This window comes from Ursus americanus, chromosome 15 (assembly GCF_024610735.1).
Source record: "Ursus americanus isolate L20-20 chromosome 15, mUrsAme1.1.p, whole genome shotgun sequence".
In the NCBI taxonomy this organism is placed as follows: domain Eukaryota; kingdom Metazoa; phylum Chordata; class Mammalia; order Carnivora; family Ursidae; genus Ursus; species Ursus americanus.
In genome coordinates this window covers 7,828,566-7,855,875 of record NC_142141.1, presented here as the reverse complement: position 1 = coordinate 7,855,875, position 27,310 = coordinate 7,828,566, and the positions used below count along the sequence as shown (strand labels likewise).

The window sequence follows — 27,310 nt, the reverse complement described above, 5'->3', positions numbered from 1 at the left end:
GTAATGAGACTGTAAGAGCATGAGGGTGGAAACTGTGTGGGGTTTTGCTTCTCAGTGTCTGGTGTGTAGCAAGCACTCGATAAATAGTGGTGAGTAAATGAATGAAAATGGGCACCATCAGTACTAGTTTGCTGTGTGACCTATAGCCAGTCACTTAACTGCTCTGAGCCCCAGTTTCTACATCCATATCGTGGGGGGAATAGTAAGAGTTTCTACCACGTGAGATCGTTGTGAGGATTAAATGAGACCGGAGGTAGAAAGCACTTAACACATTGCCTGATATATAAGGACTTGACCAGAGTTAGCTATTACTATTCTTTCAGCGTAATGCTAGTGCTTATTTTGTCCTTGCACAGCCCTGTGAGGATAAGTATAACTATCCCCACTTAGCAGATGAGAAAACCGAGGCTCAGAGGTGTCAGGTGCCTGCCCAAGGTCGCAGGGGGAGCTGGACCTCTTTTCACTGCTGAACAGTCAGTGAATGAAAACCTCAGGACTTCCTTCCTGCTAATGGAGCAGCAGAGGCAATGCACTAGGAAGGCTCAGGACTTGGGACTCCTGGCTTTTCCAGACTTCCAGAGTGTCCTGGTTTGGTGGGATGAAGAGCTTTCACCTCCCCAGGTTCCTGATCTGTTCACGGCCCTGCTAGCTCGAGGGTTGGTGGGGTTCCCGTTACTGCCACTGTTCCTCCTCACCCCCTTAACCAGCCCCGCTGGCGGGCATTTATTATTTCCTCAAACAAGCCTGCTCACAGAGACACAGTGGGTTCAGCAGCAGAAGGGGAGGTTTCTACTGCAAAGTCCACCCTGAGCAAGCACAGCGCCAGGGGAGGCCCTGCCAGCTCACCTCAGCTGAGACGCTGGTGCGCTGCGCTCTTGAAAATGAAAGCAGCACAGGCACATTTAAAATTCATCTGGTGGATATTCTCCCTGAACAGAGTGGACGGACGTGCATGTGGGAAACGTGATGTCCACACATGCACATAGACGAACAAAGCATGGCCTTTAGTCAGCTTGCTTATCTGCCCTCACGGTGGGGAAGGAACACGCAGATGCTCTAGAAGCTTTGCTTTGCAGGAAAAGGAACCTGCCACGTTCGCACCTTGCTGCACTTTTGTTAATGAGGAACTTCTGAGACTATTAGATACCATCTTTGCTTTCCCTCCCCATCTAAGTTTGGATTTCTAGGGGCAATGAAAAGCCCCGGAGGTGGGCGAACAAGAGCAAGGCAAACAGAATGTCTGAAAACCCCTTCATCCGAATAATAGTGCTGATGGTTTAGAGTGTTCTCATTGAAATCCTCGTATGCACATTTAGTTTATAGCTCTCCGTACACATACAGTGTGGCTGTTCCCTTCAGCAGCCCCACTCCTTCTTATTGGTAAAAGAGAGGACAAAGGGGATATTTTTTCCCCTTTTGGGGGGTATGAATTTGCAGCATGTGGTTTAAATATTCATTTTATAAGAACAATGTCACATTTTAAGATTCAGTGTTAGGCACAGAGTTCTCTTAAAGATTGTTAAATAAGTGCTAAGGCCAGGAGAAAAGCTGGTGTGACAGCAATGCCCAGCAATAGAGAGGTTAATCACGCAGAGGAGGCTGTCATTCACCAGGCACCCAGTCACCCTAATAATTGACACGGGGTTAAGGGTTCTCACCTTTGTTCTCTTTTTTGCCAAAAATACTTAAGACAGTGGGAAAATATATATATAAAGTATGCTTTGTGTCCCTCAAATGATTGTGTTTTACCAGCATGACGAGCTCGTGGTCGGTTTGGTAAGGAATCGCATAGGTTCCCAGGATCGAGATCAAATAGATTCCAGGAATAAATTACTGACTTCCAAAGTATTTAAGCTTATGACAGGGCAGAAACAACAGATGAAAATTTAGGTAGCCTTGCAGAATATTCCAGTGAGCAGGAGTGGGTGTGTATGAGAAATGTAAACTTCTCAGAATATTTTAGGGGAATCAGAAGCAGAACTGGTTCAATGTCTTGCTGTTACAAGAAAAACATGTACAGCCCTACATGAGAAAGAACTTTTTAACAATTCTATCTACAGGAAAAGGAAATTCCTGATTAGGTGGGCAGTTCCTACCTTCTTGAGTTATTTAAGCTGAGGTCACTGGATCTTTTCCTGGGGATGCTGCAAAGGGCATCATGCATGAGGGTGAGCACTGGCCTTAGACAGTCCTTCCGGTTCCGAGATCCTCTGACTTTATGTTTCTTATTCTCGGCCAGGTATTTTATTAACAAACGTTATCCTCTCTGTGCCTTCCACATCATAAAATTCATCATAGATCTACGAAGACCAAGAAAGAGTTGTGTGGACACCAGGTACCCAGAAGGAAAAACATGAAATGTAATGACAGGATGGAAAAGGTGATTTGGACTGGAAAGGAGGAAACAGAAGCATCCCAGAGAGCCAGGCTAATCCTCAGAAGAAGGGCAAACAGTTGCTTGGATTCTATGGAGGTCCAGATAATAATAAATGGAGCTAAATTAAATTAAACCAGTACAAAGCTAGATCATCAGAAGGCAGAATGTTGGATCCCATGCTTTCAGTCTCCTAGAGAATTGCCTTTATTGAGGGTGGGTACGAGCATAGTCACTTCGAGCTACACTTGTTGCTTTTGTGAAACTGATTAAGTTCAGTTCTACCTGCTTTTCTAAGTCCTTTTGTAAGGACTCATGATAAATTCCTGCCAGTGTACAGTTACAGGGGAGAAAATAATGTAGTTTCTGCAGAAAGCTGTTCTTGCTTTCCATGTCTGAAAGGTAAAACTGTATAAATCGATACATTTCCTTTTTCTTCTGCCTTAGCTACGGAGAACTCAGAGCCGGATCCCCAGGTGTTTACATCTGCTCAGGGGTGGTACCTGAGGGTCACTTCTTCTGCTTCTTGTAATAGCTAACTCACTTCAGGACACTGATAATATGTCTTATGTTTTAATCTCTTATTCACCTCACGTCTTACGGAAAGTGAGTAGGCTAAGCTATCATATATTCAAGATGAAACAGAATAAAAGGGAGAACTATCCATTGTAAAGGGACATGAGATCCTAGGATAGGTTTTCAATATGGACTGGAGAATTCCTGTCACTGGAGAGGACCAGTAAAGGAAGGTGAATCATTGGAGTCAACATTCTTGGTCATCATCTCATTATTCACTTCCACCAGTCTTGTGCAATATTTAAACCTGTGTAACAGTCATCAGCTACCCCAGTACATTACATTGGTAGGTGCTGGCAATTAGAGCCAGTTTAGGTCAACCAGTTGTCTATTTGCAATTTCATGAGCATAGATAAGTTTGGTCATATGTCCTATGATTGTCATTGGTTATAAGATGAGGAACATTAAATGGGGGACCTCCTGAGGGCAGGAAATGGATAATTTTTATCACTGATTTCTCTGCATCCTAGCATAAAAGCTGTCAGATTTCTGGGATCTGTGAAGGTTTGTTGAATTAAATTAAAGTGAACTGAATATAATTGAAATGACTTGAACTTCACTGAACAGAACTAAATTGAATTGCTTAATCTTGCTTTATATCAGGGGAATGTCTCACCTTTGCCAGCTAATCAACTCTAACAACAGAGCAAAAATAAACATAGCATGCTGAGCATAATGTTTAGAATTTAAACATGTTCATTCAAAAAATATTTATTATGCTTCTCTTAATTCAGGCACTCTGTTCGGTGCTGGGAAGACATTGGTGAACTAGGCAGACATTGTCCCTGCCCTTGAGGAGCTCCACCTAGGAAAGGAAACAAGCACTAAAACTGTCAATGCATAAACAAATATCTAATTAAGAATTGTGACAAGTGATGATAAGGAAAAAATATAAAGTTTTTGTGGGAAGAATTAAATGAGAAGCCTTTTAGAACAAACTAACTTGTCCAACTTAGAGAAAGACAGTGTGTCTGGACAGAGTAGTGGAAGATGAAATCAAAGACAAGACTTTAGGTTTTATTGTGGCTAAGTAGAGACATGAGTAATGAGACTCGATTTTTTTTTTAATCGACTCTGGTTTCTCCCTGGAGGGGAGGAAGAAACACTGGAATCAGAGACCAGTTAGGAGGCTATGCTATAGTTCGGGGAGATATAATGGTGGATTGAACGAGGGTAGAGAGAAATGGAGAAAGTCCAGCCATATTTTATACATAGAATTGGAAAGGTCTTCGTCAACAGTTAGATGTGGCCAGGAAATTAAAGTGTCAAAGATGCCTGAAGCTTTCTATATAGGCAACTGGTAGGACAGAGGTGCCATTTCCTCTATAAAGAAGAGGATTAGATTTGAAATTAAGTGAAGAGTTGAAGATCAAGAATTTAAATTGAGCATCTTGGGTGTAGGATACCTATAAAATGTTCACCTGGAGTTATCAAATAGGTAGTGGAGTCTATGCAGTCATTCTGTAAATATTTACTGAAAACCCAACTTGTGTCAGGCACCGGAGTGGGTGCAATACAAATTGTATATAGGACGTAATCCTTGATTTCTAGGAACGTAATACTTATTGCTTAAGATGACATATTAGAAAATATTACACAAGAAGAAAGGAAATGATTTTTTAAAATCATTAGAGAGAGAAAGAAGTAGGGCTGTGAGTTGAAAGGGGAAGAAAAGCGCTGTCTGCTGAGATGGTGAATGGTGGGCATCAAGGTAGAAGTCAGAGTGAGGAGATGGGCATGAGGCCAGACTCAGGGTGAGGCAGAATTCTTATTGCCCAGAACAGAGAAAGCTTTAGCACCTGTAGCTACCCGGGCCATGTTTTGCCACCATCACCCAGGTAGGTTTGGTCTAGGAGGTGGAAGGGTGTTAGCCTGTCAGCTCCAGTTGGGCTAAACCCAAGAGTGTGAGAATTGATGTTTTGGTGGTTAAAATGAGGGTCTGGAGGAAACCTACCCACCATGAAGAAGCTGAGGGACATTGGCCAGGTTTGGTCTGGAGAAACTGATGTTTCTCTTCCTTAGAAGTGAGGAGAACAGAAGTGGACCTTTGGCTGGCTCTGTGGTCCCAGCCTCTGTCCCTGGATTTCCACGGGATGGCCCTGGAACATCTGTATCGGGAAACAAATCACCCGCCCCTTTGTTCAGTGTTCATAAGGTACTGTTGCTTTCGCCTAAGGAAATTTGGGAAGGGCCAAGAATGTTCTTCAAAAAGTGCCTCTTGAAAATAGTTCAGGGTGTAGTGAGTATAAATTTACATCCATGAACCGTTGTGAGATACGAGATGACAAATCCCTGACTTTCCCTAAATGAGATGAAGTCTAACCCGGAGCAGCCCTGGCCTGACTCAACTAGCATTCTCAAAGACTCAATCTCAGCTTCTGTCATCCCACCCAGAGAGTCATAGAGAAGTCCCTGGGGTCTTATGCCCAGGGAACATTCTTGGAGATCCCTCTGGTCTCAGGTACTCCCTGGTCACAGCTGATTTAGCCCATCATACAATCATGCATGTTGCTAATGTGAAGGCTTTGCTGATTCAGTACTGCTGGGACCAGCCATCTAGGGGCACAATTCCCTTGGACACACAAGAGTTACTATCTTTGCTACTTATAACCTCAACCTACCACCCCCCTTCTAGTGTTGGGAGTCTCTTTTTACCCTTTTTTCCTTAATCTCTGCCTTCTTCTCCCTCATTGTGTCTTGTGTCCCCCTTTACTTCTTCCTGGCCTCAGTTGCTCACTAGGTCTGCTTTGCCCCAAAGCTCTCTAAGGCAGTGATTCTTGAATATTATTGCCCATCAGAGCCCCCTTAGAAGGCTTGTTAAACAGAAGTCACTGGTCCTGTTCCCAAGGTTCTGACTCAGCAGGACTGGTGTGGGGCCTGAGAATGCGCATTTCAAACAAGGTTCTAGGTGAAACTGATGCTGTGGTTCACACTGAGAACACTCCTCCAAGGAGAGGGAACAAAATTCCTGGCTACCCTTATGGAACTGGCAGGGAGAGGGGAGGGAGAAGGGAAGGGAAGTTACAGGAAGATTGAAGCACAAATATTTCAATTAATCACTATGCCACCCTCCATCTCGTATTGAATGATAAAATTATATTGACCAAAACATGATTTAGATGCACATTTTGGGGGAACTCTTGTATTTGGTGAAGAAGACCCAGGGGGATTACATTGTACCTTTTATCCCTGGTGACCATGCACCTGTCCTTGTTCACAACTTCTGAGCCTGGAGTTCAGGACCCCTGGCTTGGAACCCGTCTCCCCTGCAACTCATCATGTGATTTTCAGAAAGTTGCTTTGCTCCTATTCCCAAGCTCAGAAAATGAGTTTTCTTTCTGTTGCCTGGACTCATCATTGAGAAGGCTGGCATCATCTGCCTAATGTATTTGCAAGTAAAATGTCCAAGTGGCAGGAGAGAGGCCTGGGAGAGGGACTGCTAGACATGGTGGACTGTGTCAGACAAGCAGGCTGCAGGAGCTCTCAGCCCTCTGGCCAGCTCTTCTGTGGTGAATAGAAACCTGGCAGCATGTCTGCCTGCGGGGCCTCCTGCTGCCTCTCCCACAGCACCTGGGGATGGGGCTGCCCTTGAAAGGGCCGTAGTCAGAGTTATTAAGCCAGAAATTGTCCATAGCCGTGGCAGTACTGTAGAGAGATCAGGCTAGGGCTGCCCTGACTTAGCATCTTGTCAGGGCCACATAGTAGTTGAGTGTAGCTTTGAACGAGCTACTTTTCTTCTCTGTGCCGAAACTTCCTCATTTGTAAGAGGCAGATGATAATAGTACTTACCTCAATGTTGTCGTGGGAATTCAGAGATAGTGTAGGTAAATTGCTTAGCATGTATCTGCCACATGGCTAGTGTACAAATAAAGGGGAGCCTTCATCATTCATAACTATTACTCTGTTCTGGCTATTGGAGTTCAAGTCTTAATTTTCCTCATGGACCGTGAGCTCCTTGAAAGCAGGAGTCAGGTCCGATTCCCTTTTGTATCCATTCATCAAATGGCCAAACATCTGTTGCAGCCTGGCTCTGTGCCAGTCACTGTGCTGGGGGCCCGGCATCCAGCCCCACACACACTGTGCAGGTGTCGATGAATGGTTAGTGGATCAAAGGGGAGGATTGATGAGCAGGTTACAAAAGGTACTTTTTATTGGACAGCACTGAGTGTTAGAGCAGTGCTTCTCAAACTTCAGTGTTTGAGAACTACCTACCTGGGAATTAGATTCGGATTCATCCAGTCTGGATGGGGGACTGAGAGGCTTCATTTCTACCAAGTTCCCATGTGCCCCTGCTCTTGCTGGTCAGTGAACCATGCTTTGAGTAGCAAGGTACCGGGTGTCTGTGCCTTACCTCACTTATTGATTGCAAAAACCTTATGAGTTTAGGGGCGCCTGGGTGGCACAGCGGTTAAGCATCTGCCTTCAGCTCAGGGCATGATCCCGGCGTTGTGGAATCGAGCCCCACATCAGGCTCCTCCACTATGAGCCTGCTTCTTCCTCTCCCACTCCCCCTGCTTGTGTTCTCTCTCTCGCTGGCTGTCTCTATCTCTGTCGAATAAATAAATAAAATCTTTAAAAAAAAAAACTTATGAGTTTAGAAGTGAGGAAAAGTGAGTTTATAGGGATTGAGTAGCTTTTTTATGATAACTGACCAATCTGAAATCAGCGTGGCCTGCCTCATTTTTGTCTATTGGGCTATATTGACTCCCTAAGACCAGAGGTTCTTAGAGTTTGCTGTATATCAGAAATCACCCAGGGAGCATTAAAAATCCTGATGCCTGGGGAATGGGATACCAGGTAATTCTAATGTACAGCAAAGTTTGGGAACCACAACTTCCCAGCCTAACCTCATGCAAAGAATGATAACGGAAGGAACCTATTTCTGCAATGTCTCTAGTTTCAGGCACCAGTCACAGACTTTCAGAATTTGGAACCATGTAATGATGTACTGTATGGTGACTAACATAACGTAATAAAAAAAAAAAAAAAAGAATTTGGAACCATGGGCCACTTCATTATTTACAGATGTGAAAATTGGGACCTCTTCAGGTTAAAATACTCACCCAAGATTACCCAAATTATTGACGGCAAAGTTGGAACTAAATAGAATCTTAGTTTTCTTAGTTCAGACCTCTTAGTTCCCGTTTTCCATGTGCCTGCTTGTTCTAACCAGCTGTGAAGGTGACAACCCACGTGGGTCCAGTACCAGAGAAGGATTCCAGAAACACAGGCTATTTACTGGAAAGGCATCTTCATGCTCTGCCACCAACCAGAACCTCAGAGACTTAAAAGAGACTGGGGGGCGGGGAGTGAAGAGGGGCGCCCTGGTGAACATCATCTGACATCACAAGAGCAGGACTTTCCTTTTCCTTTACAATAATATCCTGCCAATCCTGAAATGATAGCATGTGACAGATGATGCTGTGAAGTTATAAGGGCTTTAAAATTTCAAAATTAAATGTATAATCCCATTATGATAGGAGCAAAATTAATGGCTTGATTCAGTACAATTAACATTTATTGTCTTAATCATGACATAATGTCAGTTTCATTGGATGCCGCATGTTAAAGATACAGGGAACTGCAAATATGTACAGTCAATTGTTTTTGGCGGGGGGCGGGTGCATTTGACATGACTCAGAGTTGAAGAGCCCAAATCTTAGCTGTTTCTGTGTAGCTTTCCCTTATAACCATTGAAAAATTAACCATGTAACATGCCTGTACTCTTAATTATAACCATCTATTGAGCACTTATTCTGTGAGCACTACATTATCGCCTTGTAAATGTAATCATATTTAATCTATATAACACGCCCCACGAGGCATCCCAAAGCAAATAGTTTAAAGGGGTGTGTGTGCATGTGTGCACGCACACGAATGTGCTGAGGCTGGGAACACCGTGTGGACAGGCAGTCAGAGGTGCCAGGAATATGATCCGGATAAGTGAGTTGGATGGGAATTGGGACATTTCTGTGTGGCCTGATGGTAGAGTTTAAAGGAGCAGGTAGGAAGAGTGGAAGAAGTGAAGTTGGGAACAGACTAGATCATGCAGGGAATTGCATCCTGTGCTAAGAAGTTTGGATTTTTACCCTCAGAGTCAGTGGGATCCATTGAAGATTTTAAGTAGGAGTGAGAGTTAGTCTCATCCCCATTTCAGTATGACCACACTCAGACTGCGGTATGGAGATTACAGGGGGCAGAGCTGGAGGCAGGGTCCGCTTCGGAGGGTGTTGCAATAAGCCAGCTGGCAATGATGGCAGCTTCAATTAGGGCAGTGGGAGTGGGCACGGAGAATAAGCACCTTCAGGACAAAAGTCTAAATCCCTGAGGCTTGGTGATTTATGGAATGGAGCGGGAGGGGGGAGGAGAGAGAGGAGAGAGAGGGAAGGGAGAGAGAAGGAGAGATCAGAATGAAGATCTATGGCTGGACTATTGTCTTGAGGTCCTGAGAAGGAGCACCCAGGGGGGAGGGAGAGAGGCTCCAGAGGGAGGGATGCTGCTGGCGTGATTACGATGAGCTGCCTCCGGGCAGCTGTCCCAGGGGAAATGTCCAGTAGGAAGCTGGACTCCTGGAATTCTCTTTATTGATCAGAAAAGACCCTAAAGCTGTCAACACTTTGTAATATTATGATCTTAAGATAAATGTCCAAAAGAATGACAGCTTGACCCCAATCATAGATTGGTTGTTCTAGCTTGGAATATGACTCAGGGCAATCAGCTAAAAAACAGAAGCCCTGTGGACACTGGGACAATTAAGAAGACCTTTTTTCTTTTCTTTTTAATCTTTTTTTTATTAATTTTTGAGAGAGTGAATGTGGGGGGAGGGACAGAGGGAAAGGGAGAGAGAGTCTTAAGCAGACTGCACGCTCAGCATGGAGCCCAACACAGGGCTCGATCACACAACCCTGAGATCATGACCTGAACTGAAATTAAGAGTCGGATGCTCAACAGACCGCGCCACCCAGGCGCCCCAAGAAGACCTTTTTTCTTTAAAATCATGGCAAATGAGAAAGTCCCCTCTATCTCTTTGATGGGAGTTGTCTCACTCAGTCTCTCACTCATTTGAAAAACCTTTTACTGAGCACTTTCCATGAGCCAGGCATCGAGGATACAGGATATGGAAGAAGGTGCCTGCCCTTGAGCGCCTCCGGGGCTAGTGGAGAACACAGACACATGGACATATGATTAAGATTCCACGTTACAAGCAGGAGAGTTAGATGTCAATGTTCAGGATCCCCAGATGTTCTTAGACTTTGGAATGCTAAATATTGCCATGGAATAGAGGCAGATACGTGTAGGGTGGTTTTCAGTTTTGAAACTGAAACTTTGATGAATCGTGCAAAATTCATAACTACGGAGAGACCAGGACTTCAAATTAAGTTTTGCAGCTGTTACATTTTTTTTTACTTCATCACTATTCTGACTCCCTCTGTGTCTTTAGGAAGACCACCACCAGAGTCTACTCACTTGATGCTGTGTAGATAGTGATGCATAGAATGAAAGGAGAAAGAATTATTGTAGCAGAGGGAGGGTGTACCTAGCTCTGTCTGGGGCAGAAGAGTATCAGGTGGAATCAGAGAAGGCTTCCTGGAGGAGGGAATGGCACTTGTGTGGGTCTTGAAAAATGAATTGGACTTCATGTTGTGTAACAGAGGACATCCTTAGCTTGTGCAGACAGCAAAGGAGAGGAGAGAAATTTGGCATGTAAGTTGGAGAGGTGAGGAGAAGCAGGATTCAGATGCTGGGCAGACTAGAATGTCATTCTGGGGAGGTGTGTGGGCTCGAAGGAAGCGGTGGGGAAGAGGCCACACGTGCACATGCCCACAGGGACCAGGCAAGTACATAAAAGAAGAACAAGGTGGAGTGACCAACTGTCCTGGCAAGAGCAGTTTCCTGGGACACGGGACTTCAGTGCTACAACAGACAAGTCCCCGGCAAACCAGGAAGCATATGTCACCCTAGAATGGGGCCAGGCCTGGGATACCTGCAAGTGCATATCCACCTCTCCCAGGCCCTGTGCACATCAGGAGGTAGTCCCCAGTGCTGCCATCTGGGAATGCAGAATGGTATCTCTGGATCTTCCAAGTAGCCAAGAGAAGCTGACAATTCAAAACGTTATGGAAAAGCTGCTGGTTTTTAAATGCTAACCAAAAAGTCAAATGTTTTATTTTTCTAATTTTTTTTATTCTTTCTTTGAGTCTCATTGACACACAAGTCACTTGTTTTAAAAACACTATGCCAGCACAACAAAGCATTTCTCTTCACCATGTGAGTGCCGCGGACTGCCAGGTTGAGGATCTCAGAGCTAAGTGCCATAAGTAAAGCCTCCCACATCCCACCCTGTTCCTGCCCTGAGGCACATTCAGACAATTTTCATTACGCAGAGTGACTTCAGTGATCAATTGTTTGGTTTTTTATAATTTGATGTTCTTAACCAGATTTGGATGCTGGGCACAGAAAGTAATTGATCAAAGCAAGGATGAATAGTGGTAATAGAGACACCCATTCAATTTTTTTGAAAGATGAAATTTGTGCTCAATGGCTTGTTCTTCCCCAAATTTGGAAACCTATGTGGTGAGTAAGATAAGGCACGTGCATCTCAAGCATCAGCCTTAGTTATTAGTTGAGGTCCATTTATTCTAGGTATCAGGACAACCCCTTGGCTGAGATAGGAAATGAACCGTCACTTTGTTCGTAGGGAACTTGGAGGTCAGGGGCCAGCATCCGGAGGCGGTAGAGAATGGTATATTTGATTTAACACTGTGGTCAGAACAGCTGGGTTCTGACCTGCCGCTTTTGGCAGCTGCGTGACCATGGGGAAACCACCTAACCTCTCTAGTCCATGGCTTCCCCATTTGTGCTGCAAGAAGACTGGCTTGCAAGGGCTCACAAGGATCACCCTCCGCATCATCTCTCTAATTCTAAGCTTTAACTTTGATTAGACTTTTCCTAGGATTTCTCCAGGCCTGCCAGGGTGAAAGAGTCAGCAGGGGTTTTAAAGAACAAATCAGCCCAGACAACTGTGACGTCTTTTGTTCTTTTCTAGATAGAATTAGTAGATATGGGGTTGTAGTAAGTTGACCCGATATCTGGGCGCCACCAGGCCAGCTCTCTGGATGGCATTTTTATTGTGTCACTTGATCTTTCTTTAATTGAGTGTGGATTAGAACACAGGGGTGGGAGCTGGGTACAGGAAGAGAGCGTCAAAGGCAGGGGCTCTGTGGCTGGGGAGACTTCTACTCTGAGAGAGGGGAGGGTGGGGCAGGTGGGGGAGGATCTGCACTCATGCCAAGCTGCAGTGTCACCTTTATTAATGATGACAGGGAGAGGGAGTCAGCAGGCAGCTAATGCGGACTGCAGAGGAGTAATTGGAAGGTGTTGTTACCATTCCAAAGGACAGGGAAGTGGAAGTGGGACAAATGGGAATTTAAAAGGAGGAAGGTGAGCAAAGGGAAAGAATGAAAAAAAAAAGAGTATGATGTCATTTGGAAAATTGCAAACCAATAAATCAATGAGGTATCATTCCTGGGGCAGAAAGGAAATGGCCTAAGGAGCCAGCCTGTCGGGGAAGCTGGGGGCTGACAGGAAACACAAGATCAGTAGGCAGTGCAGTGTCCTCATCAGGAGGTCACCTGGAACCTGAGCCCCAGGAATGGTCTTCCACTCCATTCTGCCCCTCTTCCTTGAGGCTCCCCCCCCCCACATGAACGACATCAGAAGGAATGCTCTATCCAAAAGGGCTTTACAGGAGCTCATTAATGTGAACCCTTGGAGTCAGCTTTTCAAACAGTTATCTCTGAGTTCAGCTTCATAGGATTCTTTTCATCATTGGAATCAGTTTCATAAAAGCCAGAGCATGATGATTCTGCCAGTTTTTACTGTTAACAGATGAAATAGTACTCTCTTTATAGAAATGAAGAGCAAGGACTTTGAGTAGCTTTCTTTCATTCTCAAGCCCTTGCCAGCAGAGCTGGCCCGAAGGCAACCCAGTAGGCAGGTGCCTGCATGGCATCCCATTACCTGCAGATCGAGGTTCAAAGCCCTCAGCCTGGCATTCAAGGCCCTTCCAGTCTGTCCCTCCAAATATTTCTCGTGATCTCCCTCTATGAACTTCGGCTGTACCAAAACACTCTGCTCATTTCCACGTCTGCGTCTTTCCTCATCTTGTTCCACGTAGAAAAGTGGGACGGCAATTTCTCAGCATCTCCATTCTCCCTCCCCCTCCCTTGCCTAGAGCAGACATCACTAATCAATCAACACACTCTTTCCTGCTGAGCTAGGACTTGGCCTTAGAATCATTTCCCACATAGCTCTTTAGGCAGTTACTACCAATCAATCAAATTAATCAAATTATAAAATGAAATGTATTTTCTATTATAGATCTAAGATGTCCTTTCCCAATTTTATCTTAATCTCTTTCAATCATGTAGTTCCTCAAACCCCCATGTGGTCTGTGAAATTTTCACTGAACATTCCTACCCACAAAGGTCATTCCCACTTCTTACAAGCCTAGAGAAACTTTTCTTATAGCACTCATTTTGCACCTGTCATCCGGCATCACAACCTATATCTCTCTACAGATCAGGGTTTCTCAGCTTCGGCAAGAGTGACATTTTGAGCTGGATCCGTCTTTGTTGCCGGGGCTGGCCTGTATACTGTAGGATGTTAGCAGCATCCCCGGCCTTTATGCAACAGATGTCAGTAGCAACCTTCCCCTCTCCCCCAGTTATGACAGATTGCCCTAGTTGAGAATTACTATAGTGATGGATAGATTGATAGAGAGAGAGAGATAGGGATAATCTTCTTTATGCTCTGAGACCTTCAGTGTATGGTAGGAACCCGATATAGCTCCTTACAGATAATAGGTGTTGAGTAAATGTTTGCTAACTGATCGATTAATTGGGAGTGAGGAGTGAAGAGCTGTCTGGGAAAGGAGAAAATCCTTCCCCAATGTGGATTAAGAATTACACATCAGTATGTCCTTGCTTCAGTTGAGCACTGTGGAGCTGAGCGATCAAGGAGGTATTGCAAAGAGGCCACCTCCACACACCCCCAATCCATTATTATCATACTTGGACCCAAGTAACGGAGTATGCTGGGCCCAGCAGGAGACTTGCAACAGGGACAACTAGACCCATTTGGACGAGGTGGGGGAGATGTTAGGAGAGCCCTAGTTGGAAAGTTGGGCTGGAAGTTTAAAAATACAATGTGGGAGAGAGACCTTCTTCCCTCTTCTTCACTCCTCATGAAGTAAACACAAGGGGTAAACTAAAGCAATTCTTTTATGCACAGAATAATCACCCCTCCTAAAAACCCTCTTTCCTGGCTGCCTGGTTGTCTGGGAACACATTCGTCCGCCTGCCCCTCCTCTCCTTTAAACGTGGAGGCTTTGTAAAGGGAAACAAAGGGCAGGGAGAGACCGTATAAATCATCATCCGCAGTGCAGCTCTCCAGGTCCCCAGGGAGGTTTAAATCATCCTCCACGAGTCAACCAAAAGCTAACTCTACGCTTCCCCAGCTGATCAACAAGCTGTTCTGGTGAACCAGAGAGAGCTGAGCATTGCAAGAAGGCTTTCTGAGTGCCTCTGCAGAGGACCCCTGCACCCGCCTTCGACTTCATCCTCCCGACAGTGCTAGCTGTAGTACTAGGATCCCTGCTTTGGAGGTGAGAAAAGTGGGGCCAGAGAGATCAAGCAACTTGTCCAAAGTTCCAGGGCATGTTGAAGAGAACTGGCATTTGCTCCCAGGACTTAGGATGTCCCATCCAGTGCCTTCCAGGAAAGCTGTTTCTGTGGGAAGCCAGATAAATTTCCTAGGATGTGGCATTGATGTTCCACTGTGAGCCTCTTGGCCTTCAACCCCCTAAGCAATGCAGAAAACGAGCTGTTATCCTCAGTTGAGATTAAAATCATGGGAGACTCATAAACCATAGAGCACAATCAGTAAGAGAGCTGGTCCTGTCTATGTAGCTATGTGTCTACCCATATCAACTGCTCTATCTCCCTATACAATCTGCCAAGCTAGCTCCACCCATCCATCCGTTCATCCCTCCATCCAGCCATCCTTCCATTTCTGTGCAGGCACAAGACATTTCTAGAATGCTTCTTAATATTCTAGATGTTTATTGAATTGAAGGGATATTGAACGTTCTCCACATTCAAGGCTAGTTAGTGAGGGAGCACAGTAGTGTAAAATGTTGTGCACTTTTCCTTTCTTCATTGTACTTCGAGGTTTTGCTTAATTTTCCTGTTACTAAGATTACATCATGTTTATAAAACAATAATGTCTTTTTCTTTTTTCTAAAGAAAACAAAAGCATTCTGGGGTCAAGCTGATCTAGGCGAGTCATGTCACCTCTCTGCTTCTTGGTTTCGATCTGTAAAGTCCACATGGTTTTATCAAGATCACCTGGATGTTGGGAGGATTAAATGAGACCAAGCACATATAGTGCTTGGCCCACAGTGAGTGCTCAAGAACTGGTGGCAGTGGTGACCATCAGGATACTTTTTTGCACAGTGTCTGACTCATAAATGCCCAACTAATACTACCTTCTCCTTCTTCCAGTTCTTTTCTTCCCTTGCCACAACCCTACAAAAAGTCCTTACTGATGGATAGATAAAGGGCTTAGCATGCTGCCGGATACACACTTAGCCCTTTAAATGATAGTTCTTGTGGTCCTGCAGCCCACAGTGCCTTCTGCCTGAAACATAGTATCTTTTTGTGATACCTTTTTCTGTTGAAGGTTGATCTTGGTGTCCTACTTAACCTTGATGCAAATGTTTGCAAAGGCAAAAACAGGGCTGCTTAGAATACTCATCCAGAGGGGCGCCTGGGTGGCACAGCGGTTAAGCGTCTGCCTTCGGCTCAGGGCGTGATCCGGCGCTCGGATCGAGCCCCACATCAGGCTCTTCATCTATGAGCCTGCTTCTTCTTCTCCCACTCCCCCTGCTCGTGTTCCCTCTCTCGCTGGCTGTCTCTATCCTGTCGAATGAATAAATAAAAATCTTTAAAAAAAAAAAAAAAGAATACTCATCCAGAGCCCACATCCCGGTGATGCTCCTGGCTTTGCTATTTCCCAGGGAGAAGTGAGCTGAGGACAATACCATATTGTCCAAGACTCCAAACAGACTTTTTCACACAGCCTTTCCTGAGGCATTCAGTGTGAAGATTGGAGGGCCATCACTGGTATATATGTGCTGAGAATAAATCCTTGTTTCTGAAACTGTTCTTCTTGCAGCCACATTTGTGAACTTCTGCACCCACACCTCCACAAATGCTATTAGAAGTGTTTAGAAAAATCATCTTCCGTTCAGTTAAAAACCAGGTGTCCTGAATGATAGCCCCTTCCTGGCAAGCAGGTTTCTCAGGACTCACAGATGCGAATGGCTTTCATCAGAGATTGGGAGCCAGCAGGCTCCCCTCTATTCAGCTCTTAACAACAGGGAGATGAACCCACTAAGCTTGAAGACAGGTAAGATCCACATAAAGCCAGAGTCCACTCTCTTGCCTGCCCAAGGAGGGCCAGAGTCTGCTATAAAATAGTCATTTAGTGAGAAGCATTTGCTGAAGAGTGGTGACACTACCATGAATAAGGAAGATTCAACGTTGAAAACATAATTTGCGCTTTTCATGAACTCATGACCCTGGGAACAAGTCCAGTACTGTGTCTTGGAGATGGGCTTGTGTGGCAAGATGTGGAAACCACCTCTTTAAAGAGGGGTTCTTGAGACACACAGCAGCAAGAGAGAGCTTTTTAAAACCCAAATCAATGGCCTCCTTTTGCACTTGGAGGAAAAGCCAAACTCTTGCTCCTGATCCCCAAGGGCTCACAGGATCTAGCCCCTGCCTGTCTCTCTGACCTTGTCTTATACAGTGTCTTCCCTCATTTCATACCTTCCAGCTATGCTGGCCTTCTTTTGACTCCTCTAGCATTCTAACCACATCCCACCTCAGTGCCTTTGAATCTGCAGTTCAATTGCCCTGGAATGCTGTTCTGCCAGATTTTTGCATGACTGACTCTCATTATTCAGATTTCCACTCAAATGCCAGTTCTCTAAGAGGCTGCCTTTGTCTCCCCTATTGAAAATGGTTTCCTTCCCACTCCATCCCTATCTCATTCCTTGGTGATATGTCATTAGTAGCAGATATCACTGCCTAAAATAGTCTTCCTTGTGTACTCACTCGATTCTAGTGTGTTTCTTCATCCCTGGCCCTCTACCCAATGGGGATGAGACCTCATTAAGAACAAGTTTTGTTACTCTCATTCCTGGTTGTATACTCCGCAACTAGAACCAAGCCTGGAACATAATAGGTGCTCAGGAAATATTTGTTGAATTAAGGAATGTGTGAAAGAATGATCACACTGTGGCTTGATCAAATATAATTTAAGATGGACCACACTCAGAAGTAGAACAAAAATTCTTTCATTTCTGAGCTCTCCTAAGGCAAAGACGGTCTATACATGACCCTAACTTTTCAGAGTTTGTGTGGGGAGGGTGGAGTGGTCCCTATAATATTCTTTTAGAGATGGGGACTACTATCCTAAAGAGATTGACCTCATCTAAAACTTATATTTATTGAGCCCACACTAAGTCCAAGTTCAATTCTGGATTCTGGTGATACAGCAATGAATAAGTGAATAAAAATCTCTCCCCAGGTGGAGTGCGGACAGTGCGGACATGGGAGACACAGTGGATTTATGAAAAGAACACAGGTTGTGGAGTCAGAAAGATCCAGATTTTAATTCCTGGCCCATCATGTACTAAATGTCTGTCTAGGCAAGCTTCCTGACATCCATACATTTCACTTTCCTCATCTGTAAAATGGGCAGAAAGTTGACTTCATGAGGTTGTTGAGATGAGTCAGTGACATGAGGAATGTAGAGTCCTGAGCACAAGGAATGAATGAATGGAATTTCCTTGCCTTCCATCTCCCCTTGGGATTCCATTTTGTCCTTTGGAGGATTTAAAGTGAGCCCACACCACAGAACCACATGCACAGGCTCCAGCCAGGATCAGAATGTGTTAGTTTCAAAGGAAGAATATGTTACCAATTCAGTCTCCTCTTCCAGCCTTGATTCAAAGCAGCCTTGTCTACCCCTGCTTTCCTGCTCCTTGTCAGTGAGGCTATCTCTCCAAGGAGACATCTGTACTTCTGGCCCTAGTGATGCCAGGTAGCTGAGCCATCATTAATGCCCACAGCACCAGGCAGGGGTGCACGTAGCTAACTCTACAAGAGTTGTCATGTTGTACAGATGGAATATGTCAGACCATGCCCAGAATATACAGCATCCAAGTGGCACTTTTCTGTTTTCCTGTGATGTTGTGCCTTTGACGTGGAGCAGGCCACATGAAACCCTGGGATCTGTGCCCATCAGGAAGCTTCCCCTGAAGGAGGGTGATTTGGTTTACTCTATCACACAGCAGGATCCCCAGGAACCAAAGAACACCACTGCACACAGAGACAGGCGCCTCCTAAAGCCAAATAGCTGGGGGAGTAAGTTTTTGATGAAGACAGTTGTATTTCACACTTTTGAACAATTTGGGCCCTGTTGTCACTCTTCCCACCTGCTGCAATACCCCCGAATAAAAGAAACCTCCCAATATGCCCCAGTCCAAGAGGCTCACCTTTGATTTACTTAACAGCTGGACTTTGGGCATGTTGTTAACCAAGGCACGTTCAGAGTCAAAGGGCACTCAGCTGTGATTAGGAGTGCTTGATGTGTCCACAGCCAGGCATGGGGAGGTGATGTCATCATTTCCCTCACCCAGGTCAGGAATTTCAATGAGCTAATCTGCATAGTTTCTCTGGATCACAGTCACCACCACCAACAATAATAATAATAGCTGATAATTATCGAGGGCTTTCTATGTTCTAAGTGCTTTTGATTTAATCCTAACCCACACTGTATGAAGTAAGGAACATTCCTATCCCCTTTTACAGATGAGGACACTGAGGCACAAGACCCTGCCCAAGGTCACACAACAAGGAAGAGAGAGAGAGAACGATTTGAACTCAGGCTGGCTGGCTCCCAGGCCCCCACTCTGACACCCTACATCCTGGCGGAACCAGGTGTAAGCTCTTTGGAGCCCAGCCCCATCCATCCCGCTCACTGCTGCACCCTGACACCCAGCGCAGTGCCCAGAATGTGATGGTTGCTAAGACAGAACAATACGCTGGTTTCCCCAAAGATCCCTACACACTAGAATCCCGAGTGCCTGACAAATCTCTAAGATGAAGGGGTTTTAGAGTTCCTGTTGTTCCTAACACCACAGCCTCCCACTTCCGGTCCAGGATCCACCACACAGTGCCAATTCCACCCAAGAATAAAATCTGTTACATAACCACATGGCAGACATGGGGGTGAATGGAGAAGCCACCTGAGGATGGCATTTGGCCACTCTCAGTCTCCCAAGGAGATAAATGGCCAGGGAGATAGAACTTTTCATCTCCCTATGAGCCTCCCTCGGTATGAAAACTTTCCTTCATCTCCTCTCCTTGGCGCTTTCTATATTTTATTTTATTTTGGCCCTGCACATTATTTGAAGTTACTATAGCAACGTGTCACCAGCTGGTATCGCGTAGTAATGTTGGCATTTAGGTAGCAAGCTCCCAAAGTTAGCTGCTTCCCTCCTTCTGTGAGCTCATCCCTCCCACAATCTCAGGTGAGTGGGGGATGTATCCACAGAGACCAGGCCCCTATCCCCCTTGGTTGCTTGGTTTTCAAGGCAGGGCAAACCGATAGCCTCTTCCTGGTCCACTCAGCACTGCACGGGTCTTGATTGTGTGTGTATGTGTGTGTGTGTGCATGTGTGTGTAGGTGTGTTTGCCTTAGAGGTGGTTAAATAGATATGTTTAAGTTGAGTGACATGCACCCAACTATTGGCCTTATCAGTATGAGGATATAATGATGGTGGTTTTTTTATGCAAAGGAGCCGAATGATTTGGGGAGGGCTGCTCTCCTGATCCTAATCACCTATATCCCAGCTAATTAATATTAATCACACAATACTGGGCTTCTCTTTTCTCTCTTGCCATCACACAGTGAGAGGCCCTGGCTGTTTTCTTCGGAGCTTCAGTGCTCTCCCAGGTGTGCGAGACCTCTCTCCATACTGATGGGCTGAATTAATTAAGAGGATTGATTGTCGCGGATCGCTGAAGAGGGTTCTATGTGGCAAATAAGCCCTGCCACTCAAGGCGTTAAGTAGCCCCTCATCAGCCAAGTGCCTGCGATGATTGCACTTATTTTTACGCGTTTGACCTAGTTTCAAACCGTGTCTCTTCATGCTGTGATTCATTAGCTACATTTTAAACCGCCCCGAACGGAGCCGAGGTGGCTCTGCCTGGTTTGTGCCGGCGTCTCAGATACAATTTCTCTCTGGGATTTAAGATGCAGGTCCCCCTGGTATTCTGTTTTAAGAAGCAATTTCCCATCCAGGCACCTGGCATGCTGCTTGGCTATGGATGAGTGGCTGTCTCATGCCTTGGTAGTAAATATATGTCACCTACACAGTTTCTGCCAGGCATGGGAAGAGGGGGATTCTCACTAGCCTGGACTGCGGGGATCCCTCCACCCTGCTGTCCCCCATGCAGTACTCAGGCTTTTCCATGTTGCCGACAGGACTGGGAGATTTGGCTCCTGGGCTATAAAGTTTGAGCAATGTCAATGTGGGGAGTATCTGAGTTGCTAGTGCATCACCCCCCCACCCCCATTCCTCTGTCTCTTTCTAAACATTTAAAACATGGTGGATATAGAAGTAGGGGCTCAAACTCATAGAAAGGGAAGGGGCAGGAAGCAACGAGGTGGATTGCCATGTTGAGGATGTTACTGAGAAAAGGATAAACGTCAGAGAGGCATAACGTTATTCCATCATTCGAACATTATGTGGCAAAGAGGGTTTTGTTTTGTTTTTTGTTTTGTTATTTGTTTTTTAATATAAATGACAGAAAGGAGCCTTTTCTGAATACGAACCTGCTGCTGGCGTCTCATGCCATTTCACCAATCAATCGATCACATCTGTGTGATTTCTGACAGATTTGGTGCTAAAGTGGGCTAGACACCAGAGTAGGAAAAAAGGGGTGCTTCCAGCCAGATGTAAAACACTGTCCTTTTTCATTAACAGTCAGATGCAGGTAACTTGTCCAAACTTCAGTCACATTGCACTACAAATCGTGCTGTAAGGCACTGGGCTGGATTTTTCTATACGGTAGTTAGAAGGGAGAAATGAACAAGCTGGTAAAAGTAATTTTGATTGACTGGTGGGCTCTGACACATCGAGGAGGTCCTTAGAAAAAATAGTGGTTTCTTTCATAAAATGGTCACTTTCTCTAGATGGGGACTAGGACCCTTTCCCTTTTTATTTTCTTTTAAAATGAAGCATGGAAGTTTCTCTAAACAAAGCTTAAGACAATGCAGGCTTTTCAAGGTAATTCCCAGCAACTTGAGCTCTAAGGTTTGTTTTTTGCTTTTCTCCCCCCCCCCCACTTCAAATTCAAATCAAGCCATTGGAAATAACAAGCACTCGTATCTATGCATTTGGGGCAGCCTGCAGTTCTGACAATGGTAATCTTCCACACACAGCACGCGCGCGCATACACACACACACACACACACACACACAAGCTCACAATCCCAGGACTCATTTAAGCGAAAGCTTTAAAAGTAAACTATTGTCCAAGAGGCGATAGCATTTCTCTTAGAGGATCATGGATCACAAAAAAATAAAACCTACCCAAATCTCTTACCTTGAAGCAGTAGAATTACCTGCAGAGATGTCCTCCTTTTCCTTGCAAAATGAGCCAGGCTTGGGCCAGCGCAGAATCACTCCAAAAGAAGGAATAATGGGTCCTTTATGTTGTAATTTTCACTGTTTATATGCAAGAAGTGTAGTGGGTCTGCTCACGTAGGAATAAATAAAAAGCCGCTGAACAAACTGCTCGGCAGCTACCATGTGAAAAGAAAAGACCTCTAGTGGTCACAGGCTGAATTCTTGGAGGAAAGGAGAGAAGAGACGTAGGGAGTAGAGGAAATACACGTGTGTGTGTGCGTGTGTGTGCGTGCGTGTGTGTGTGCGTGCGTGCACACACACACACACGCACGCACACACCTCTCAAACTTGAAGATTTCTCCTTTCTCCCATCCAGCCTGGACAGAGGGATACACCATGAGAAAACTTCTTTCTTGGTTTAAGTGGGACCTGGTTAAGGTAACAGCGATGGTGGTGTTCCGTCTGGTTTGAAAAGAACTGATAATTTCACAAACTCAGCACCACCCCCTGGGGGTCTGAGCAGGAGAGGATTTGCCTCCCTGGATGACCAAGACGGTTCACCCCAGCGTAGAGGCTCCAGGTCCCCATCCACACAGCATCCTCACTGTTGCTCCCCAGAGTCCCAGCTTTGCGCTTTCTGACAGCTTTGCATGTTTTGTGAACGCTTACGGAGTGTGAGCGTGGTGGTGGTCACTGGCAGGCAGGGCTGGCTCCCTGAGCGTAGGACCTGGCCTGGTGCTCAGAATGGGACCTGGGGCTGTCTTGAAATTCTGGCCAATTTTTAACAAGGAGTCTTCATTTTCATTTTGTTCTGAGCCCCACAAATTATATAGCTGGTCTTGCTGACTGGGAGGGCATGTTATTCCTAACATCTTAATTGGGAAAAAAAACTTTAGAAGCAAATGACATTCCTGATCTCTGGGAGTTACTCTTGGGACTGTGAGCTTGAGAAACATTAAGTTATCCAAAAGACTTTCTGGGGAGGAAGACAGAAGGGGCTTCCTGGGACATTGAGGCTGTTCCTCCACCACCGTAACTAAACTGTAGAGCTGTACTCTATAAGGATATGTAGTTTTTCAAATGTGTGTTTTATATACATATATATTTTTTCATATGTGTGTTTTATATATATTTGTGTATATATTATATATATTATTTATATATATAAATACATATATATTATTATTTTTTAAACAAAGATAACCGTTTTTGATACCAAACCCATTTTCTTGGTTCTCACATAATACTTCCAGGCCCATCTCTCTGGTATGCCTTTTTTTGGACACCCTTTAGCAGTAGGGTTCCCTTGAGAGGCCTGCCTCACATTGAGCAGACCATCTTCCACAAGCCTGCCCTTGACCAAACCTAGTGGGACTTCCTTTGACTAAGATGACAGTCCCATTGGAATCTTGCAGGAGACAATCTTGAGTGGCTCCTCTCCCCTGGTGGATTTGTGGTTGGTACCTCCTTTACAAGGTTTCCAGGGTAAATATCCCTAAATGCTGCTTGCAGACACTAGCCTAAATGAAAAATGCACCCTGATACAGACTGATAAGATCTGGGAGGGAAAAGCAGAAAGGGCTGTGGTGGTGTATTCTGGTACATGAAGGAATGTGGTCCTTGCTCCTCCGAGCCCATGGATCCTTCCAGACCTACCTCTTCTCCACATCCTTGCATTGATTCCTTTCTTGTTTGAATCCCTCTGACACTTGGTCTGCTTGGCAGATCAAAGGTCTTGTACATTTTCCCTCACGGATGTTAATCTTCCTTTCCCAACTAGATCATGAACTCCTGAAGAGCAAGGACCACCTTTTCTCATTTCTTTTATCCTCCAAGGCCCTTAACAAGTGCTGGTTCCTGGAAGCTACTGGCTTCTCATTAGCTGATTCTTGATGGTCCAACAACGGCTCCCTCTATAGAGAAATTCATTGTATTCAAAGCATTATAGGAGCCATTTGATCCATATCTGGGGGTAGATACAGATGGATTATTGTCCCATTTTACAGATGAAACAATTGGGGCTTAGACATATAAAATTATTTATTGGAAAATCAAACTATCTCCAGGTTCTTGGTACAGGCTAGATCCCTTGACACCAGTGCATTGGCCTTTTCCCAAAGTACAAGTAGCTGGAGAAGTGATGGATCAAGTTTCATTTTCTATACCTGGAGCTCCCACTACAGTCTGAGTCATATAATAGGTGTTCAGTAAATGCTTTTTGAAGAATGAACCCATAAATGAACAGTAAGGAACCATTTCCTCATAGGGAAGTTTCACTTGCTGATCCAGTAAGGAGAGATTCTCTACCCTTGGGAGACTTTTGATACTTACGTGAGATGGTTGGGGTGTATTCTAGTCTGAAGTCAAGAAGTTGGGGAAGATCAATCTCATGGTACTCTCTCCTCTATTTCATGGCATTTTTCTTTTTTCTTACAGAGTCACTTTGTGGCATGTATGACAGCCATCTTAAACCAGATGGGTGACCAGCACTATTCCTTCTATATTGAGACCTTCCAGACCAGCTCTGAACTTGTGGTGAGTCAGCACGATGCTGAGGTGGGGGGCAGTGTAGGGGAGGCGTATTATACTCTTGGCTCTTGAGAGTATAGGGCAAGAAGGTGTCCCAGTGAACCTTGTGTATGTGTGTTTCTAAATTTACCGTCATGTTCATGTGATTCCCTAGTTCTATTTTCCATTTAGGCTTCTATATAACGCTTCTGAAGCATGTCTTCAGTCCCTGTCAAAGATGAAACCTGAATGTCTAGTCTACATCTGCCTCAACAAATGTTTGTTGATGAATCATGGACATTTTGGGGCTTAAGACCATGAGTGATAGAATCACACAACCTAGGATTTGCATCCAGGATTTGTCACTGGAGAGCTATGTCATCATGGGCAAGTTACCTCTCTTAAGCCTCAGTTTCCCCATCTGTAAAGTGGAAATAAATTATTTATGTCCTAATGTTGGGAAAGGGTTAATGAGAGCACAGTAGCTCTCACATATTAAATGCCCAGTAAATGTAGCGATTTCTATATTATGATCACAAATACATGGAGGAAGTTGGCTTCTGAGCCCCCTTGCTCTTCTAGTCTCTCAAGACTCATTTGTTACAGAACAGTCTGCACGTGGACTGTGGCCTATAGGCTTATAGCTCTGTAGCGGATGACTTACCAACATAAAGCCCAGCCCAGGCTGTCCTGGGGGTATAGCAGTCCCTTTGCCTTCAACATGGTCACCGCTGTCATTGTCTCCTTATTACACTAGATTCAGGAATTCTGCTGCTCGGGCTCACTTTCAACTCTCCTTGGACCAATCTCAGAGGGTGGCCCATAAAAAGGGAATTATTAGGAAGCCAATGTCCTATTCTTTCAGCCATTCAGCAGAGAGAGGGTCTCCTCACTGGATCAGCATTGGCAAAAAATGTAACCTTCTTCTGGATACACAAAAAATAAAACAAAAATAAAGCTAAATAACCCAGGTTTTTCCCCTAAGTTCTCTGTGTCATAGAGCATGGAAATAGATCAGGTTCCTAATTTTTGATCCTTAGTGGAAGGAAAGGTTAGAAGAACGGTAGAAAAGGGAATTCTTACTTATTGAACATATATACTTTGTTGCGTAATCTTCACAACAGTATGACCTAGGGATTAGTAGTCACATTTTACAAGTCTACAATCTACTTGCTCAAGGCCACATGGCAAGTTTGTGGCAGAGTAGGATTTGAATTTCTCTCCTAATCCTTAGAGCGTGTTAGAGCTTCTCATTCAGAAGCTAGGATTTTCCATCTATGAGCTGGAGGCCTTCTCTGTGACCATAGGAAGGGAAGGAGCCTGTGATGGTATCTGCATTTCCCCAGGTGCTATCAAGGATGATAACAAGACTCGCCATTGTCATGACCCAGCACTTAATGAGCACTTACAGTGGGCCAGGCTCCGTGCTGACCATCTTTTAGACAGTGTGCGCTTAACCTTCATAGTAACTCTCCAAGTTAGATATCATCCCCATTCTGCTGATGTGGAAACTGGGACTTAAAGCATCGAGGTAATTTTCCCTAGAAGCAAGGATTGCTGAAAAGGAACCAATCTCATCTCCAGAATTTTGCAATTTAGCTTAAAGTAGTGATTTTCAAATTATTCTCCTCCCATCTTCACTGTCCTCTACCACACACACACACACACACACACACACACACACATCAACCACAGCATTCTACTTTTATCTATTCTACGTATTCCATTCTGGGTAGTATTTTCTTTGGACAAAGAATTTTGCTGTTAAAATAATTTGAAAACCACTAGCTTAAGAAAAGAGCTCTGAATGGGTTTCCTATGGATTTTAACTTTTCCCAAAAGCAGACAGAGTCTGACTGTGTCTTCCAGCTCGGGAGCGTCCACATGCCAGGGGTCCTGGTCTTGGCCATCTGGATTTGTCTTGAATTTGTGTTTGCCAAAGATGGAGCACAAACTTGGCCAGCTGCAATATCTGATGGGGTGTGTTGAGGTCCACTCTCAACCTCTTCGAATGAGAGGTTTCCTCTAATCTGCCCATGGATGTGTCTGTTACCTATGAACTAGCTGTGCTTACAGTACTGCTAATTAGGTGGTCATGGTAATAACTGTTTGCTACATGACCCGAGATGCCTTCACAAAGTGTAGAATATTTCCTTCTTAAATACATATTTGAGAAGATGATTATAGAATTGTGACATCAATAAGTGCATTTACTTCTTTCCTCCCAAAAACAAAATCACTAGTGCTTCATTTTGAGAGTATTTTCACATCCCATAGTCACATTCCACTTGTATTTGTGAAACAGTCTCCTGGTAACCAACGTGAAGCTTCCATTTAAAAATCCACTGCTATTGGTTCCACTGGATTTATTTAATGAATGCCCTTTCCCTTTCTGCCCTCCTAAAAAATAATAAAGAAAAAATTTAAACAGCCAACAAGATCTGGGTCCTTCCAGTTGGTTTATATGAAACAAGATGACAGGTGTGTTTTGCTTTGCAATTTCAGGACTTCTTGATGGAGACATTCATCATGTTCAAGGACCTCATTGGGAAAAATGTGTATCCTCTAGACTGGATGGCCATGAGTATGGTTCAGAACAGGTAAGCTGCCCCTTGTTCCTAATAGCTGTGTCACCCCAGCAAGCACTTTAAAGAGCACTCATGGAGACAAGGTGGGGATACTTTCTCCCTGGTGAGAAGAAAATGTGTAGCAGAGTCTTTCTTTCTACTTTTAAACCCTAAGGAACTCCACACCAATCTTGAATCTTCCTTTTTTAAAAATACTTCAGTCCTCATGACTTTGTATATACTGAGCTGGCTACCTCCCACCTTCTCCATCTTCAAATACCAGTTAAAATAACATAATTTGTGGGGTGCCTGTGTGGCTCAGTCGGTTAAGCTTCTGACTGTTGGTTTTGGCTCAGATCATGATCTCAGGGTAGTGAAATTGAGCCCTGCAACAGGCTGCCCACTCAATGGGGAGTCTGCTTGGGATTCTCTCTGTCCCTTTGCCAACCCCCTCTTTCTTTCTTTCTCTCTCTCTAAAATAAGTAAATAAATCTTTAAAAAAATAACATACTTTGTGAA

General features: G+C 44.6%; 2 protein-coding genes across 4 annotated transcripts in view; one reads left to right on the top strand and one right to left on the bottom strand.

Moving 5' to 3' along the window:
* The window catches only part of INSYN2B (inhibitory synaptic factor family member 2B), a 116,369-nt gene extending 94,440 nt beyond the window's left edge, over positions 1-21,929 (bottom strand). Inside the window, exon 1 of the mRNA XM_045792088.2 lies at positions 21,694-21,929. The gene's annotated coding sequence lies outside the window, so the exon portion shown is untranslated. The remainder of the gene's footprint in view (positions 1-21,693) is intronic.
* The window catches only part of DOCK2 (dedicator of cytokinesis 2), a 409,258-nt gene that overhangs the window by 291,665 nt on the left and 90,283 nt on the right, over positions 1-27,310 (top strand). For all 3 annotated transcript variants that reach the window (XM_045792086.2, XM_045792087.2, XM_087867813.1), the window contains 2 exons: positions 24,153-24,251; positions 26,730-26,824. In XM_045792086.2, the coding sequence (XP_045648042.2) occupies positions 24,153-24,251; positions 26,730-26,824 (194 nt within the window). The remainder of the gene's footprint in view (positions 1-24,152; positions 24,252-26,729; positions 26,825-27,310) is intronic.